The 16,657-nt window shown below is 42.8% G+C and overlaps 1 protein-coding gene across 2 annotated transcripts in view; it reads left to right on the top strand.

The window, feature by feature from the left end:
- The window catches only part of LOC107390569 (DNA (cytosine-5)-methyltransferase 3B), a 133,733-nt gene that overhangs the window by 93,287 nt on the left and 23,789 nt on the right, over window positions 1-16,657 (top strand). For both annotated transcript variants that reach the window (XM_054745607.2, XM_054745606.2), the window contains exons 14-17: window positions 520-632; window positions 717-900; window positions 15,335-15,419; window positions 15,760-15,905. In XM_054745607.2, coding sequence (XP_054601582.1) covers window positions 520-632; window positions 717-900; window positions 15,335-15,419; window positions 15,760-15,905 — 528 coding nt within the window. The remainder of the gene's footprint in view (window positions 1-519; window positions 633-716; window positions 901-15,334; window positions 15,420-15,759; window positions 15,906-16,657) is intronic.

Raw genomic sequence — 16,657 nt, 5'->3', positions numbered from 1 at the left:
CTAAAAGCCCTAGTGCATCTGTTTCAGGATCTAGAAGATTGCCAGATCAGATACTTCCTGATATTTGGACATCCCACCAATGATAGGCTAACGGCAGTGCGACTCTACCATTGACTCGGTTTACTTTGCAACATAAATTTTTTAATCTCCACAAATAACACAAGCCTGGAGGAGTTTTGCCATGTGGTGGAGTTGCTAATTCTAACAATTAGCTTTTACTAGCTGGGATGTTCTCTGCTGTTTCCTGAATGCTAAACCAACAACAGCCTTATTTGTGAGTCAGGATGGGTGAGTCCTTGAACGTTAAAGTGATGATGGGATGTCATGCTATCGTGCTTTTCTAATCCTAGAGTTTCACTGACTATTTTTTCATCAGAATCTCTTTTGGGAGATAGGTTTAAATTGAGAACTTTTAATTTTAGCTAGCACCCAACTGGTTTTTACACTGTCAGATATATTTTGTGTGTGTGTGTGTGTGTGTGTGTGTGTGTGTGTGTGTGTGTGTGTTTGCTTGCGCAGGATAACTTCACAGAAACTCTATATCGCTACGATGAAGATGGATACCAGTCCTACTGTACTATTTGCTGCTACGGGCTTGAGGTCATACTGTGTGGAAATGATAGCTGTTGCAGGTGTGTCTTTGTCACTAAGCCTAGCCCAGACAGGTAACAGGTGGAGACAAGTGCTGTCATCTTCTCTGCATTGTTTATCTGCAGGTCCTATTGTGAGGACTGCCTGAACATCTTGGTTGGACCAGGGACATTTGAGTCACTTAAGCACCTTGACCCATGGATTTGTTACCTGTGCCAACCTCATCTGCCCCACGGTGCGCTGGTTCCTAGAGTGGATTGGAGTGTTCAAGTCCAGGAATTGTTTGCTAACAACAGTGCAATGGAGTTTGTAAGTAATCAGTTTATCTGAGTCTATCAGATTTTTTATCTGCACAGCTGAAAATACTCTGATATATATATATATAATTTTTGTAAATTAGCTTTCCTTATGTGGATTCCTTAAAAACAACTTCTTTACTCAGTTGAACACAGGAACAAAATTCAATGAACCGGCAAATTGTTAGGATGTAACAAGCTAACAAAAAAGGTTCAAGTAGATGGAGCAGATGGCCAGTCTTTACACTGAACTCTCTCTATACATTTCAGGGTTTCCCTTACATAGGCGGAGCCGTGGCGGCCCGCCACGGCTGAAATCCCACCGCCACGCCTACAAGATCCCAAGTTTTTTTTTTTTTTTTTTCGGGCGCTGTTTCCCGAAGAAGCAGCGGGAACTACTATGTTGTCGCTTGTGATCACAACAGGTGGAGGAGCAGGCAGGGCAAGGTGAAGTTGCAGCATAAGTTACTGAGTTTAAAATTAGAAAGGTAGCAGTGGATATGAAGCTTTTTGGTTGACGTTTCAATAGCATTAAGATAAACGAGTGTTGACAATCTTGACAGGGTTTCCTCCAGTGCTTATTAGGCCAGGTTCTCCTCCCCCCACCAGGCTAAGCATCACTTATTCATGTAAAATTTATTTTTTCATGTCTGACTTTAACTGCATCTAATACTGTATTACGGCGTGAGCGCAACAGCGACAACTTAAGATCGATGTGTGAGCAGCCTGAGAGGTCGGGTGTTTTCATCTGAACCCTTAAAACCTCCAGCAGGCTACGCTGCACTATTGACGTGTTAGCGCGCGGCGCTAACAACTTAGCGACGTGACATGTCTCGGAGAAAGCGTAAAAACACGTTGGACGCTTCTTCTGAAGCGGGAAAATAACGCTTCTTCTTAAGCAGAGCACGACGTCACCTCGGCTCGTTCACGGCCGAGCCGGTACCGGACTGAGCTCGACAACTGACCCAGCACAGCCACTGGGTCGTTGGAGCTGCCCCGTGACTGCCTGATAGAAAACCAGCGGGTTTCATCAAACTCGTAAAGTTTGTTGTTTTTGCTGGGGACCCCCTGTATTTTACCGCTCCCTCCTGCAGTCTTCCCCTATTAACATTTAAAATGATTCTGTAAATCCGTGTATCAATAGAAACAATCTCTGCCTCTGCCAGCTGCAGTAAATGTAGTCTCCAAATAATAAATAAGAGGTGCATTCATCTGTGGATCTCCTTTGATCCACGTTAGTGATATTCTCGGCACCAGAACAGTGAAGCAAAGAAAGATTCCTGAGTTTGTTAGTAATTTTATTTATTAGGTGCATCTAACCTGTTCTATTCTTCTCTGAAATGAGATCAAATCAGTGGTTCTATGGGTTGGCTCCAGTCTGCACTGGAAAATTTTACTTTATTTAGAGACTTGTCATAATTTCTTCCCAAGCCCCCCACCACAGCTGGAAAAATTCCTAGGGGAAACACTGCATTTACATAATTTTATAATGTCCTGTCGAAAACAGAGGCCTCATTAGTGCCCTACCAGTGTGATTGTTTCTATTAACAATTATGAGCCACCTATTCTCAACCTAAGTGACAGTACTGAGGAGGCATCATGGGTGAGAAATGAATCCTAACTAAACAGGTCCACAGATCATTCCTTGTTGGGGTGGTTCACACCACACTTAACCTGATGGGTGACCAAGCAAAGCCTGGCGGCCTGCCAGGCTTATAAATTGCTGGGGCAACCCCTGTCCACTGCTTCTCCACATCGAGAGGAGCCAGTTGAGGTTTTACGGGCATGTCCAAACAGGGAGAAGACTTAAGGGAAGACCATCGACATACATATATGGACAATGGGTTTCCATAGACTCCAATAACAAGTTTTTGTACTAAAATGGGAGGTGGCCACAGCCGCCATTTTGACCGTGTCACAGGTTCCGTCCAGCCCAGACAATTCCACAAAAGGGAAGAGAGGAGGAGCTGAGGGTGGGGCTGTAAGGCTGGGATCAAATGACGACACCCGATCGAACTAGCTACAAGCTAACCTGAAGCTAACCCTAAGCTAACGCGGAGGTGGGAGCTAAGCTAACGGAGGTAGCAACCTAGCTACAACCGGAGTTATCTGTGCACAACACCAGAGCTTCTGAGTCAGAGATACGCCGGGCTGACCGCTGGGTAAAACCGGGAGGAACACAGAGGTCTCGGAGAGCTCCACAAGCCGATAGTGGGAACCCAGCTCCACCAACATGTTATATTTCAACCCATTTTCTAAAGTGCAGCATTATGTTACATGCACTGGGTTTTACCCTATTACATTTAAATTTCATGGTTAAACAGTACATGTTAAAATCTAAGCTCAGCTCGGCAGTGACCTAAAATACATAAATATAATTTTACTTACCGAAAAAAATGAAGTGGAGACTCCTTGGATGCTCTATTAGTGCAATTAATGCCACAGCAAGTCATTTTGTCCAACAATTGCACAAATAATATCCAAACAAGAATACACACACACAGAGACTCAAAATCCCGGAGCAGTTTCCAGGCCAGACCGAGGCTCTACTGAGGCCTTTCCACGGAGCTAGCTCTGTGGTCACGTGGGTCTGATGCTCATTAATTATACAGAATTTTAGGCTTTTAATACACTTAAACAGAAGAGTGAGAAAAACATTCACCCCCCTCAGAGTTGTCGTGAGTGTAAACTAGATCATTTAAACCAAAAACATGTTCTGGTACCAGGCTGTAAACATGTTTATTTCTGCTGTGAAATTGGTATTTTTAACATGGGAGTCAATGAGGATTTGCTCGCTTCTGACACCAGCCCCTAGTGGGTGAGGGTGGAACTGCAATTTCTGGTACTTCCGGGTTGAGACCAATTTCTGAGCCGAATTGTGGGGGCTTGGGGAAGACCCAGGACACACTGGATAGACTATGTTTCTTGGCTGGCCAGTGAACACCTTGTGATTTCCCCAGAAGAGCTGGCCCAATTGGCAGAAGAAAGGGATGTCTGGGCCTCTCAGCTTAAGCTGCTGCCCCCACAACCCGATTCATGTCTGCAAAGGTCTCAATCTGTGGGTGAAAGTTCTCAGCGACCCAGCTCTTTGACCCAGCCGAGTCAAATGACCTTTTGCACAGAAAACCCATATTTCCTCACGTTACACGGATAAGCGGAAGAAAATAGATGGATGGATATACATGCTGATATTTATGCTTCTGAAATTAGCAGATTTTTTTTATAGACTGAAGTAGAGTTGTGTGATCTGACGATAAAATCATAATGTAATGATGGATAGAAAGATAGATGGATGAATAGATATTGGAAGTTTAAGAAGTTTTTAGGTTTCAGAATTATTTAACCTATTTTGTGTGAATGGGTATGCTTTTAAATAACTGCTAAATAACTTCCAAAATGTCAGAATTGTCGAACTAGAAAGAACAGTGAAAAAATCGTATTGGCTTTTTGCCAAAAACAAAAATAGCGATCTGATTGGTTTTTTTTTTTTTTTTTTGTAATTTTTTTTTCAAATCGCACACCCCTAGACTGAAAATTGTTCAAGCTGAATTTTTGAATGTCTTGCTTTATATCTATAAATGGCATCAATGTGTATACAGTATTGATGCCAAAATATCGTGTGTCCCTACTTTTTTATAGATAAAATTTTTAAAATTCACGGTTTGGCTCACGCCCTTTCTTTATTTAAATACAAGGCATGTGTACCATGTTCCCACTTGTAGAGACATCTACTAAATTTAGGGTCAGTTAACCATTTTTGGGTTGAATCCACTCGTTCAATGTTTACCAGCATGGCTGAGTGGCTGCTCCGACGAGAGGTGGTTGTGTAGCTGCTGTTTTTAAAGACTCATTCCTTTGCAAACAAATAGTGTGTGGTGACTTAGACTTTTTTGAGTATATTTGTTTTGAATTAAAAGGTAAACCCTAGATCTTAGTGTTAGTAATATGCAGACCTCCAGGGTCATGCATTAATTTCTTAGAAAACTTCACTGAGCTTCTCTCTGTTATCACAACAGACTTCAATCATCTTCTCATAACTGGTGACTTTAACATACAGGTCCTTCTCAAGAAATTAGCATATTGTAATAAAGTTAATTATTTTCTGTAATGTACTGGTAAACATTGGACTTTCATATATATTAGATTCATTACACACAACTGAAGTAGTTCAAGCCTTTTATTGTTTCTAATATCGATGATTTTGGCGTACAGCTCATGAAAACCCAAAATTCCTATCTCAAAAGCAAAAGGTTCTCTAAACGAGCTATCAACCTAATCATCTGAATCAACTAATTAACTCTAAACACCTGCAAAAGACTCCTGAGGCATTTAAAGACTCCCAGACTGGTTCATTACTCAAAACCGCAATCATGGGTAAGACTACCGAACTGACTGCTGTCCAGAAGGCCATCATTGACACCCTCAAGCAAGAGGGTAAGACGCAGAAAGACATTTCTGAACGAATAGGCTGTTCCCAGAGTGCTGTATCAAGGCACCTCAGTGGGAAGTCTGTGGGAAGGAAAAAGTGGCAGAAAACGCTGCACAACCAGAAGAGGTGACTGGACCCTGAGGAAGATTGTGGAGAAGGACCGATTCCAGACCTTGGGGGACCTGCGGAAGCAGTGGACTGAGTCTGGAGTAGAAACATCCAGAGCACCGTGTACAGGCGTGTGCAGGAAATGGGCTACAGGTGCCGCATTCCCCAGGTCAAGCCACTTTTGAACCAGAAACAGAGACAGAAGCGCCTGACCTGGGCTACAGAGAAGCAGCACTGGACTGTTGCTCAGTGGTCCAAAGTACTTTTTTCAGATGAAAGCAAGTTTTGCACGTCATTCAGAAATCAAGGTGCCAGAGTCTGGAGGAAGACTGGGCAGAGGGAAATGCCAACATGCCTGAAGTCCAGTGTCAAGTACCCACAGTCAGTGATGGTCTGGGGTGCCATGTCAGCTGCTGGTGTTGGTCCACTGTGTTTTATCAAGGGCAGGGTCAATGCAGCTAGCTATCAGGAGATGTTGGAGCACTTCATGCTTCCATCTGCTGAAAAGCTTTATGGAGATGAAGATTTCATTTTTCAGCATTACCTGGCACCTGCTCACAGTGCCTAAACCACTGCTAAATGGTTTACTGACCATGGTATTACTGTGCTTAGTTGGCCTGCCGACTCTCCTGACCTGAACCCCGTAGAGAACCTGTGGGATATTGTGAAGAGAAAGTTGAGAGACGCCAGACCCAACACTCTGGATGAGGTTAAGGCCGCTATCGAAGCATCCTGGGCCTCCAGAACACCTCAGCAGTGCCACAGGCTTATTGCCTCCACGCCACGCCGCATTGAAGCAGTCATTTCTGCAAAAGGATTCCCGACCAAGTACTGAGTGCATAACTGAACATAATTATTAGAAGGTTGACTTTTGTTGTATTCAAAACACTTTTCTCTTATTGGTCGGATGAAATATGCTAATTATTTGAGATAGGAATTTTGGGTTTTCATGAGCTGTACGCCAAAATCATCAATATTAGAAACCATAAAAGGCTTGAACTACTTCAGTTGTGTGTAATGAATCTAATATGTATGAAAGTCTGATGTTTATCAGTACATTACAGACAATAATGAACTTTATCACAATATGCAAATTCTTTGAGAAGGACCTGTACTGTCATGTTCTGTGTCCCTGTGGTCACCAGCCCCTTCCAGGTTTCCCCCATGTTCCCCTCTAGTCACTTCACATTTAGTTTTCCCGTCTCCATTATTAAGTTACCCAGTATTAGATCTCCGCTGTTGGTTCTTGTCTCTAGTTTTAGGTTTATTAGTTCTCCTAACTTTAAGTGTTGTATGTTTATAGTATTTAGATTAGTTTTTCCCCTCAGGGACACTTCCTGCTTATTTGGTTCCTGGCTGGCTGTGTGTCCTCCCGGGGTTGACCCACATTGTAGAGAGCAGGTCCACGCCTCTCCTCCAGGTCAGCATTGCTGGCAAGGCGCAGATCCTCCTGACGCTGTCTCTGGTCTCGTGACTTGTCAGGACATTAAGGAATCTGCATCCTCGCCCCATTGTCTGCACTCATGGCCTGGAATCTCCCTGGCTGTCACTTCTGACTCACTCCTGGAGGGTTCTTGGGGGTCCGCGGCAGTCTAGCTCAACATCCAGTTCAACCAAGAGGCTCCAACTTCAGAGACTACAGCTGCCCAGCCTTCAGAGACTACAGCTGTCCCACCTGAAGCTGCCCCGCCAACAGAGTCCAACGGCCTTTCATGCAGCGGCCCCGTCTCCAGAGACTCCAGCGGCCCCACCTGCAGTGGTCTCGCCTCTAGAGGACTTTCCGTCCGCAATCTTGCCTCCAGAGATAGCGGCCCCGGCTCCAAGGCACCCTTTGCCTCTCCTGGGTCTCTGACCCTCTAGGGCCCACCGGCTCCCATTCCAGCACCCCTGACCTCCAAAGGACCTCCGGTCCCCTCTCTTGGGTCTCCGGCTGTCACGTTGCTTGTGTAAAACACAATCCCCACTTGGAAGGGAATTATTAATCTGGAGAATAATTCACCAGACTTCACTCAACACTCAACAACTTCTCTTTCTCTGCTTGTATTTATCCTTTTCCAGGCATTTTACAGAACACCAGAGCATAAGTTTGTTTCTTTTCTTTACGTGACTCAAAGTCTCAAACTTTATTCAGTAAAGTTAGTGAAAGCAGGTGAAAACCTAAACACACAAAAATATATTCTTAAAAATCCACTCATTTGTACTGGTTTGATATCAACCAGTACATAATTAAACCATTAAAGAGTCATTTAATTTATAATATAAAAGGTTTAAGCGTGAAAAACCACCAGGCTATTATCTAATGAACACCCATGACACGCTGTAATCTGCAGCACCACGCCTGAGCTCTGCTGGGCAAAACTCTGATCATGATTACAGTTCACCCGTTTCAGATCGGCGTCTTACCAGCTGCCTCTCCGAGCACCTTTCTCTCCTTAGCGAGTCCATGGAGGGTCAGAGAATCTGTCAAGTTTGTGTTTGACTCACCCCCTTCAGACCTTTGCTTCTTTTGTGTTCTTGTCCCCCCTCGCCCGTCCTTATGGGTTGTTTTCTGTTTGGTTCCTCCTCTCCTGCCCTGTTGTTCCTTGTGTCTTGTTTTTGTCTTTGTCTTGTGTTTGTGGTGTCTTTGTGCGTCTGGTATCTGCCCTTTTAGGGGAGGTGCTGTGTCCCTGTGGTCCTCAGCCCCTTCCAGGTTTCCCTGATGTTCCCTTCAAGTCACTTCACATTTAATTTTCCCATCGCCATTATTAAATTCCCCAGTACTAGATCTCCCCATTTGGTTCTCGTCTGTAGTTTCAAGTTTATCAGTTCTCCTATCTTTAAGTGTTGTATGTTTATAGTATTTAGATTAGTTTTTCCCCTTTAGTGTTAAATGTTCCTTCCCCACTCAGTAAATTAGGTTCTCTTGCCTCCCTTCAGCTCTCACTCCATTGAGCACTTTACGTTTGATTCTGCTCCAGTGCTTTTCCCGGACCTGTGGACTGCCTTGCTCCTATTCAATTCAATTCAATTTTATTTATATAGCGCCAAATCACGACAAGAGTCGTCTCAAGGCACTTCACATAATAAACATTCCAATTCACAGTTCATTAAGCCAATCAGAAATAATGTTTCCTATATAAGGAACCCAGCAAATTGCATCAAGTCACTGACTAGTGTCAGTGACTATACAGCAATCCTCATACTAAGCAACCATGCAGCGACAGTGGAGAGGAAAACTCCCTTTTAACAGGAAGAAACCTCCAGAGAATCCTGGCTCAGTATAAGCAGCCATCCTCCACGACTCACTGGGGATGGAGAAGACAGAGCAGGCAGGCAGGCACGCACGCACGCACGCACGCACGCACGCACGCACGCACGCACACACACACACACACACACACACACACACACACACACAAAGACAAGTAATGTGTCTATAGTTATATTGTGATGTCTTAGTAAATATTGTATTTGGTGAAAGATAAACTTTATTGTATTTATCCTAGTGGATCTATAATTAAACGGATAAACTAGTATTAGCACATCAAAAGTCAATGAAAACAAAAAGTTATTATCAGGAGAGAGAGAATGTATTAGTGGTTAGCAGCAGTGTGCTAGTCGATGGCCCCCTCCATGAGGCCACCACAGCTCAGCAGAACGTCGTTGTAGCTTCTTCTGGGGAGAAAAACACTTACAGAGAAAATAAAGTTAACAGCTGAAATTGCACAAAATAGTACAGTTAAAGAGCAGATAGTAGAAGAAAGCAGTAGAGTGTGAAAAGTGGTCAGTGTGTCCTCCAGCAGTCTAAGCCTATAGCAGCATAACTACAGAGTTAACTCAGGATAACCTATCCTATTTAGATGGAGGCATGTTGGAGGCAGGGCAAGGGAGAGTCGTCTTTACCGACTGTACACTCCACCTCCCTGTAATCCCCAACTTGTCCAGATTTAGGCTAACATCAGATTTTAACCATAGGCCCTATCAAATAAAAATGTTTTAAGCCTATTCTGAAAAGTAGAGAAAGTGTCTGCCTCACGGACTAAGGCTGGGAGCTGGTTCCACAGGAGAGGAGCCTGATAACTAAAAGATCTGCCTCCCATCCTAAGTTTAGATATTCTGGGAACCACCAGTAGACCTGCAGTCTGAGAGCGAAGTGCTCGGTTAGGAACATATGGAACAATCAGATTACTGATGTATGATGGACCTTGATTATTAAAAGCTTTATATGTGAGAAGAAGGATCTTAAAATCTATTCTGAATTTAACAGGTAGCCAATGTAGGGAAGCTAAGACAGGAGAGATATGATCTCTCTTTTTAATTCTCATCAGAACTCTAGCTGCAGCATTTTGGACAAGCTGAAGACTTTTAACTACATTCTGTGGACTTCCTGAGAGTAATGAGTTACAGTAATCCAGTCTTGATGTAATAAATGCATTAACTAGTTTTTCAGCATCACTCCTGGAAAGTATGCTTCTAATCTTAGCAATATTCCGAAGGTGGAAAAAGGAAATCCGACAAACTTGTGAAACCTGGGATTTGAATGACATGTCCTGGTCAAAGATAACACCAAGGTTCCTTGCTTTGTTCTCGGAGATTAATGTAATGCCATTCAGGTCAGGCGATTGGCTAATTAATTTCCTTTTCTGGATTTCTGGTCCAAAGATGAGAACTTCCGTCTTGTCTTGATTTAAAAGCGAGAAGTTAAGAGTCATCCAATTTTTTATGTCCTCAAGACAAGCCTGTAATCTACCCAACCGATTAGGTTCATCAGGGTTAATGGATAAATATAACTGAGTATCGTCAGCATAACAGTGGAAGTTTATCCCATGCTGTCTAATGATTTTACCAATTGGGAGCATATATATAGTAAAAAGAATTGGCCCAAGCACTGAACCCTGTGGTACTCCGCAAGTAACCCTGGAGTATGAAGAAGATTTGTCATGTACATTTACAAAATGAAATCTGTCAGACAGGTAGGATTTAAACCAGCCTAACGCTGTTCCTTTGATTCCTACAACATGTTCAAGTCTTTCTAAAAGAACATTGTGATCAACTGTGTCAAAGGCAGCACCGAGATCTAACAAGACTAGAACAGACACAAGATTCTTATCTGAGGCCATGAGAATATCATTTGTAACTCTCACTAATGCAGTTTCAGTGCTGTGATACTCTCTAAAACCAGACTGAAATTCCTCAAACAGAGCATTAGTGTTTAAATGCTGACATACTTGGATGGCCACTATTTTCTCCAGGACTTTGGATAAAAATGGAAGGTTAGATATTGGTCTGTAATTCATTGGGTCATCTGGATCCAGAGAAGGCTTCTTAAGTGAAGGTTTGATTACAGCAACCTTAAAATCTTGTGGTACATATCCATTTACTAAGGATAGATTGATTATATCTAGAATGGGGGCAGTAACAAGAGGAAATGCATCTTTAAATAATTTGGTTGGGATTGGATCCAAAATGCAAGTTGAAGGTTTAGATGAAGCTAATATTTTTGGTAACTCTGAAAGCTCAACTGGATCAAAACGGTTCAAGCACAGATGAGGTTCTACAGTCACCTCTGATGCTGCCTCACTTACTGAGGAAGAAGAAATCACATTAGGGAGGATGCTAAAGATTTTGTTTCTAATAGAATTAATTTTACTTGTAAAAAATCCCATGAAGTAATTGCTGCTGAGGGCTAAGGGAATAGATGGCTCAGAGCTACGATTCTGTGTAAGTTTAGCAACTGTACTGAAAAGAAATTTAGGATTATGCTTATTCTCCTCAATTAGTGCTGAGAAATAAGCAGTTCTAGTTTGTCGAAGCTTATTTTTAAAGCACAAGACTATTTTTCCAGGATAGGTAGGCCTCCTCATGGTGCGTAGAACGCCATGTTCTCTCCAATTTCCTAGAGTTTTGTTTTAAGGCTCGTAGATGAGAGTTAAACCAGGGAGCCAACTTCCTGTCCCTAATAACCTTCTTTTTTAAAGGGGCTACATCATCTAATGCCACACGTAAAGAGGAATTAACATGATGAACTAAGGCATCAATTTGTGAGGGGCTAGAACTGAAAATATTGCCCTCTGCTACATTCCTCTGAGATGCTGAGGACAGTAAAGATGGAACAGTTGATTTAAAAGACGCAACTGCGTTGTCAGATAGAGACCGACTATAATGAAATTTACTTTCATGTCTCGAGAACTCAGTTATAAAAAACTCAAAGGTTATCAGAAAGTGGTCCGAGAGGACTGGATTATGTGGAAAGATCGTTATTTCCTCACACTCAATGCCATAAGTCAGAACAAGGTCCAATGTATGATGGCAGGAGTGGGTGGAGCTATGTATTCTTTGAATGAAACCAATTGAGTCTAAGATATTGCTAAAGGCTACATTGAGGCAATCATTTTCGATGTCCACATGAATGTTGAAATCCCCCACTACAATGACCTTATCAGTATTTAGCACCAAATCAGATAAAAAATCAGAGATCTGATCCAAAAACTCAGAGTAAGGGCCTGGTGGACGATATAAAACTACAAACAAGAGTGGTTTTACAGTTTTGCAATCTGGATTAGGAAAACTAAGAATAAGATGTTCAAACGAACTGTAGCTATTAATCTGTAAGGGACTGATTAATAAGTCCGAATGAAAAATGGTTGCTACTCCTCCTCCTCGCCCTGTACTTCGAGCAATGTGATGATTTAAATAATTTGAAGGAGTCGACTCGTTTAAGCTAACATAGTCCTCTTGCTGCAGCCAGGATTCTGTGAGAGAGAGCAAAGAGATCTGATTATCACAAATCAAGTCATTAACAAAGTCTTAGAAAAAATGGATCTAATGTTCAATAACCCAGATTTAATTTTTCTAGTTTTCTGCTCAGTTGAATTTGTTCTAATATTTATGAGATTTCCATGATTTGCTTTATTAAGCCTGATATTTAATCTGTGTGGTTTTGGCCGTGGGCAGGACACTGTCTCTATGGGGTAGTGGGTGGGTAACAGTACAGAAGCTGCAGAGGGGTGGGTTAAACTACGACTCTGCTTCCTGGTCTGGACCCTGGGTTGTCATGGAGGACTAATAAAACTGGCCATGTTCCTAGAAAGAAGAGCTGCTCCATCCAAAGAGGGATGGATGCCGTCTCTCCGCATCAGACCAGGTTTTCCCCAAAAAGTTTTCCAATTATCAATGTAGCCCACGTTGTTTTCAGGACACCACCTAGACAACCAGCGGTTGAAGGACAGCATGCGGCTAAACATGTCATCACTGGTCCGATCAGGCAGGGGGCCAGAGAAAATTACGGAGTCTGACATTGTTTTGGCAAACTTACACACAGAAGCAACATTAATTTTAGTGACCTCCGATTGGCGTAACCGGGTGTCGTTACCGCCAGCGTGAATAATAATCTTACTGTATTTACACTTATCCTTAGTCAGCAGTTTCAGGTAAGATTTAATGTCGCCCGCTCTGGCCCCAGGTAAACATTTAACTATGGTTGCTGGAGTCTCTAATGCCACGTTTCTGACTATGGAGCTGCCAATGATCAGAGTCGGCTTGTCAGTGGGTGCGTCACTGAGCGGGGAAAATCTATTAGAAACGTGGACGGGTTGGTGGTGGCCCACGGGCTGGGTTCTATGCTTCCTGCGTACCGTCACCCAGCCGGCCTGAGGTCCTGGCTGCTCGGGTTCTGCTGGAGGGTCGCTACGGGGTTGTTCTGAGCTAGTTAGCCCCGCGCTAGCTAAGTAGCTACGGCTGTTTACAGGTTTTTCAACAGCGCGGAGCCGGGACTCCAATTCCGACATCCTCGCCTCCAAAGCTACAAAAATGCTACATTTATTACACGTACCATTATCACTAAAGGAGGCAGAGGAGTAACTAAACATCTGACACAGAGAGCAAGAGATAGGAGACGGAGAAGCAGAGGCAGAAGTAGCCATAGCCGTGCTGAGGCTAAGCTAACTGGACGAGCAGCAAACTGTTCAACACCAAATAAACTGCGTGCAAACTCAAATGGTTCCCTAAAAGCTAGGTGGAACAACAGAAAATGTGCGTTTTAGCGTGCTTTTGTGCTACAATAACTCAGAGATATCCAAGTACAGAGAAATTAAATCAGCTTTAGCGAGCCCCAAACACCAAACAGCTACACGGAGTGCAACACTGAAAACAGGAAACAGGAAACGCCTTACCGCCAGGTGCAGCCAATCCTAAAATAAAGGATTTTTATTCTTCAACTTCTCACTCCCCGTGTTGTTCTGGGTTCCTGCATTTTGTGTCCAAACCTCCTACCAACCCTGACACATACAAGTTGATTACACAAATGATAAAGCTGCAGTACAATTCCTTGGAGTGTGTCATGGATTTTATCAATATGTTTATCAATAAACCCATTTCCTGGAGTCGAGAAAAGGGACAAGAAACAATGAGGCAGACATACAACCAAATCATGATTTAGTGGCAAGTGCACAGGGCAAATGCCCTGAACATCTAGTCAGAGTTTATTTATGCCAAGAGATAAGAGAGGAATGGGAGTGGATCGTGTGTGTGTGTGTGTGAGAGAGAGAGAGAGTGTGTGTGAATTCTTTCAGGACATTCCTGAAAAGCCTAATTTATACTTCTCCATCTGCGTCGGACGGAGACACGCAACGCCATTATCTGTCCTTGTGAGCCTGCTGGAGAGCCCTCGCAAGGACGGACGAAGTCGAGCTCTCTTTTCTAAACATCCGTCCGATGAGACGTAGAATGCAAGCTTGTGATTGGTCAGGACGCAGCAGTCATCAGTAGCGCCGCCATTGTGCCCTCAAAATCAGAGAGACGAGGATATCTAGAGGCAGACACGGAGCAGCTTGGAAGAATACCTTTCAAAAAAACTCTAAAAATATGAATGTTTTATTCACCCGTGACTGGAGGAGTGAAAAGATATGCAGCAAGCGTTTTATTCGTGGACGTAAATGACAAGAAACGTGGGTTTAGAGGTGGCGAGTGCATGAAGCGGTGGAAGAGAATGAGGGACAAATGTGTCCGTGTTAAAAGTCTTAAATACAAAAAGTTCAATAAAAATATAATATGCACTAACTTGGACAGGATACATGACTCTGTTGTCCTGATGGGGAATAGCATCTGAAATGAATATTTGCCTTTCTTGCTTTGATTTATTGTGTTTGCTGTTCTTGTTTCTGTAAAGCCTTTGTTTTTCAGTTGTGCTAGATTCGAAACGGTGATCTGTGCTGCGGCTGCAACTCGAGCAATTAATATCCACACGTTTGCAATAAGATTTATGTAATTAATCAGTTTATCATTTAACTTCCACAAAATAGATACTGGATTAGATATACAGAAAACGAGATGTCTTGCCAACATTAAAATTCTGTCCTTCGTTAATTACAAGAGAGACAGGATGACTCGCTGGCTGCTTCCAGGTGAGCGAATTTCAAGTGCGTTGTGTTGGAGGCCCCCGGGTTAGCTGTTCCTGTTTGCTCTAAAAGTGAAGTTACTGATCCATTCTAAAAAAATGTGAATCATTCACGTGAAGCAGATTTGTATTTCATTGTTTGACAGCATTCTATATGTTTTGTTTACAATAAAATAATAATGTGGTTCAGAGAGTCCAAAAGCAACACAGCCCATGCCCACCTTCGTTTATCTTATTATGGCCTCTCCTGCACTTCTTAATCGTCGCCCACAGGCTCTGGGATTTCCATATTCCTGAAAACTCCTTCGGGACTACATGTGAGCACTGCACTGCCGGTACAAGACCGAACTAACTCTATCCTCCCGACTGTACTGACCCTAATGTGTAAGCGCCATATTGGTGTCCAGCCGGCCTGGTCACTTCAGGACCCACTAAGTTTCCATGGTGTTACAAATGAAGACTAAGAAGCTTCTGCATGGATGTGGTTGAGTGGGATGGGAGAATAAATCAGCTGTTAACACTGTGTTGTTGGTGTAGGAACCTCATCGTGTTTACCCATCTATTCCTGCCTACCTGCGCAGACCAGTTCGAGTTCTTTCTCTGTTCGATGGCATTGGGACAGGTAAGTTTCACCTTCTTATCCTCGCTCAATAAAAAATAAACTTCAATTAGAACACTAGTGAATGGCAAAAGTTTCATTAACAACATTATTATCAAGCAAAAATACAAAAACTAATACAAATGAGTGAGGCCATGTTCTTCCGCGTGTTTTTCTTAGGAGAGAATTTTCCCATGATTAAATTACACTTGACTCATGACCTAAGCTTGAAGAGGTGACACATCAACTACAGTCAGTTTGGCCACATTTTACTTACTAGTTTGGCCTATTGTTCAAAATCACATTCCTTGTATTTCCCATCTTTCACAATGTTCACCAGTCCCACCTGTCTCTGTCCCCTCAGGCTACTTGGTGTTGAAAGATCTCGGCTTTAAAGTGGAGAAGTATGTTGCCTCTGAGATTTGCGAAGATTCGGTTTGTGTGTCGACCATCAACCATGACGGGAAGGTATCCCATGTTGGTGACGTTCGATTCATCACCCAGGAAAATGTATGTTTTCTCTTCTGTGTAGAGTACACACCAAACACCTGTCTGCTGACCTAAACCTGCTTAACCTTGTTTACACACAGACATAATCAAAAGCTACAAATACAGAGTGAATCCTGAAATGTGCCTTTGAGCGGCAGCCAGCTACATACGCAACCCCCAAGATGAACACCATCTTTTCTGTACACCTGTTCAACAGTAAAATTAAAGCTACAATGGCAAATGTGAAAAATAAGCCTCTTAACAACGTAGTAGTATACATAACAGAGTAACATAGTATAGCTATAAGTATTTTGTTGGAGATTTATAGAAAAGAAGAATTAAAAGGACAGAACTCAGTCCAAAGCCAATCATTGGACCATCTGATTATGTGTCTCACCAAATCATTGCACTATCACATTTATCTGGGTCCTCCGTTCATTATGCACTCGTGCATTTGGCAACAGATCACCACTGCTGTGAGAAGCAGCTGGCTGGTACCACTTCAACTTTAGGACAAACTCCCTGAGTCCCAAAAAGAAAAGCAACATTTGAATTCACTGACAACAAAAGACCTAGAAATGGTGACTGGTGTTTAGCACTATTTCGTTAACTTTGGCAAAGTGGGTTCTGTAATCAGGCGGCACAACCTAGGGATGACAGCTGATGGAAGGAGCGCGTGTTTCATGATGGTGTTTAAAAGCGAGCTTGTTTTATAGATTTGTCAGTGCAGCTTTAATGAAGTAAATGTCATAATATTGACATGATGCACTCAC

This window comes from Nothobranchius furzeri, chromosome 10, assembly GCF_043380555.1.
Source record: "Nothobranchius furzeri strain GRZ-AD chromosome 10, NfurGRZ-RIMD1, whole genome shotgun sequence".
Classification (NCBI taxonomy): domain Eukaryota; kingdom Metazoa; phylum Chordata; class Actinopteri; order Cyprinodontiformes; family Nothobranchiidae; genus Nothobranchius; species Nothobranchius furzeri.
This window is presented reverse-complemented; position numbering and strand designations above follow the sequence as displayed.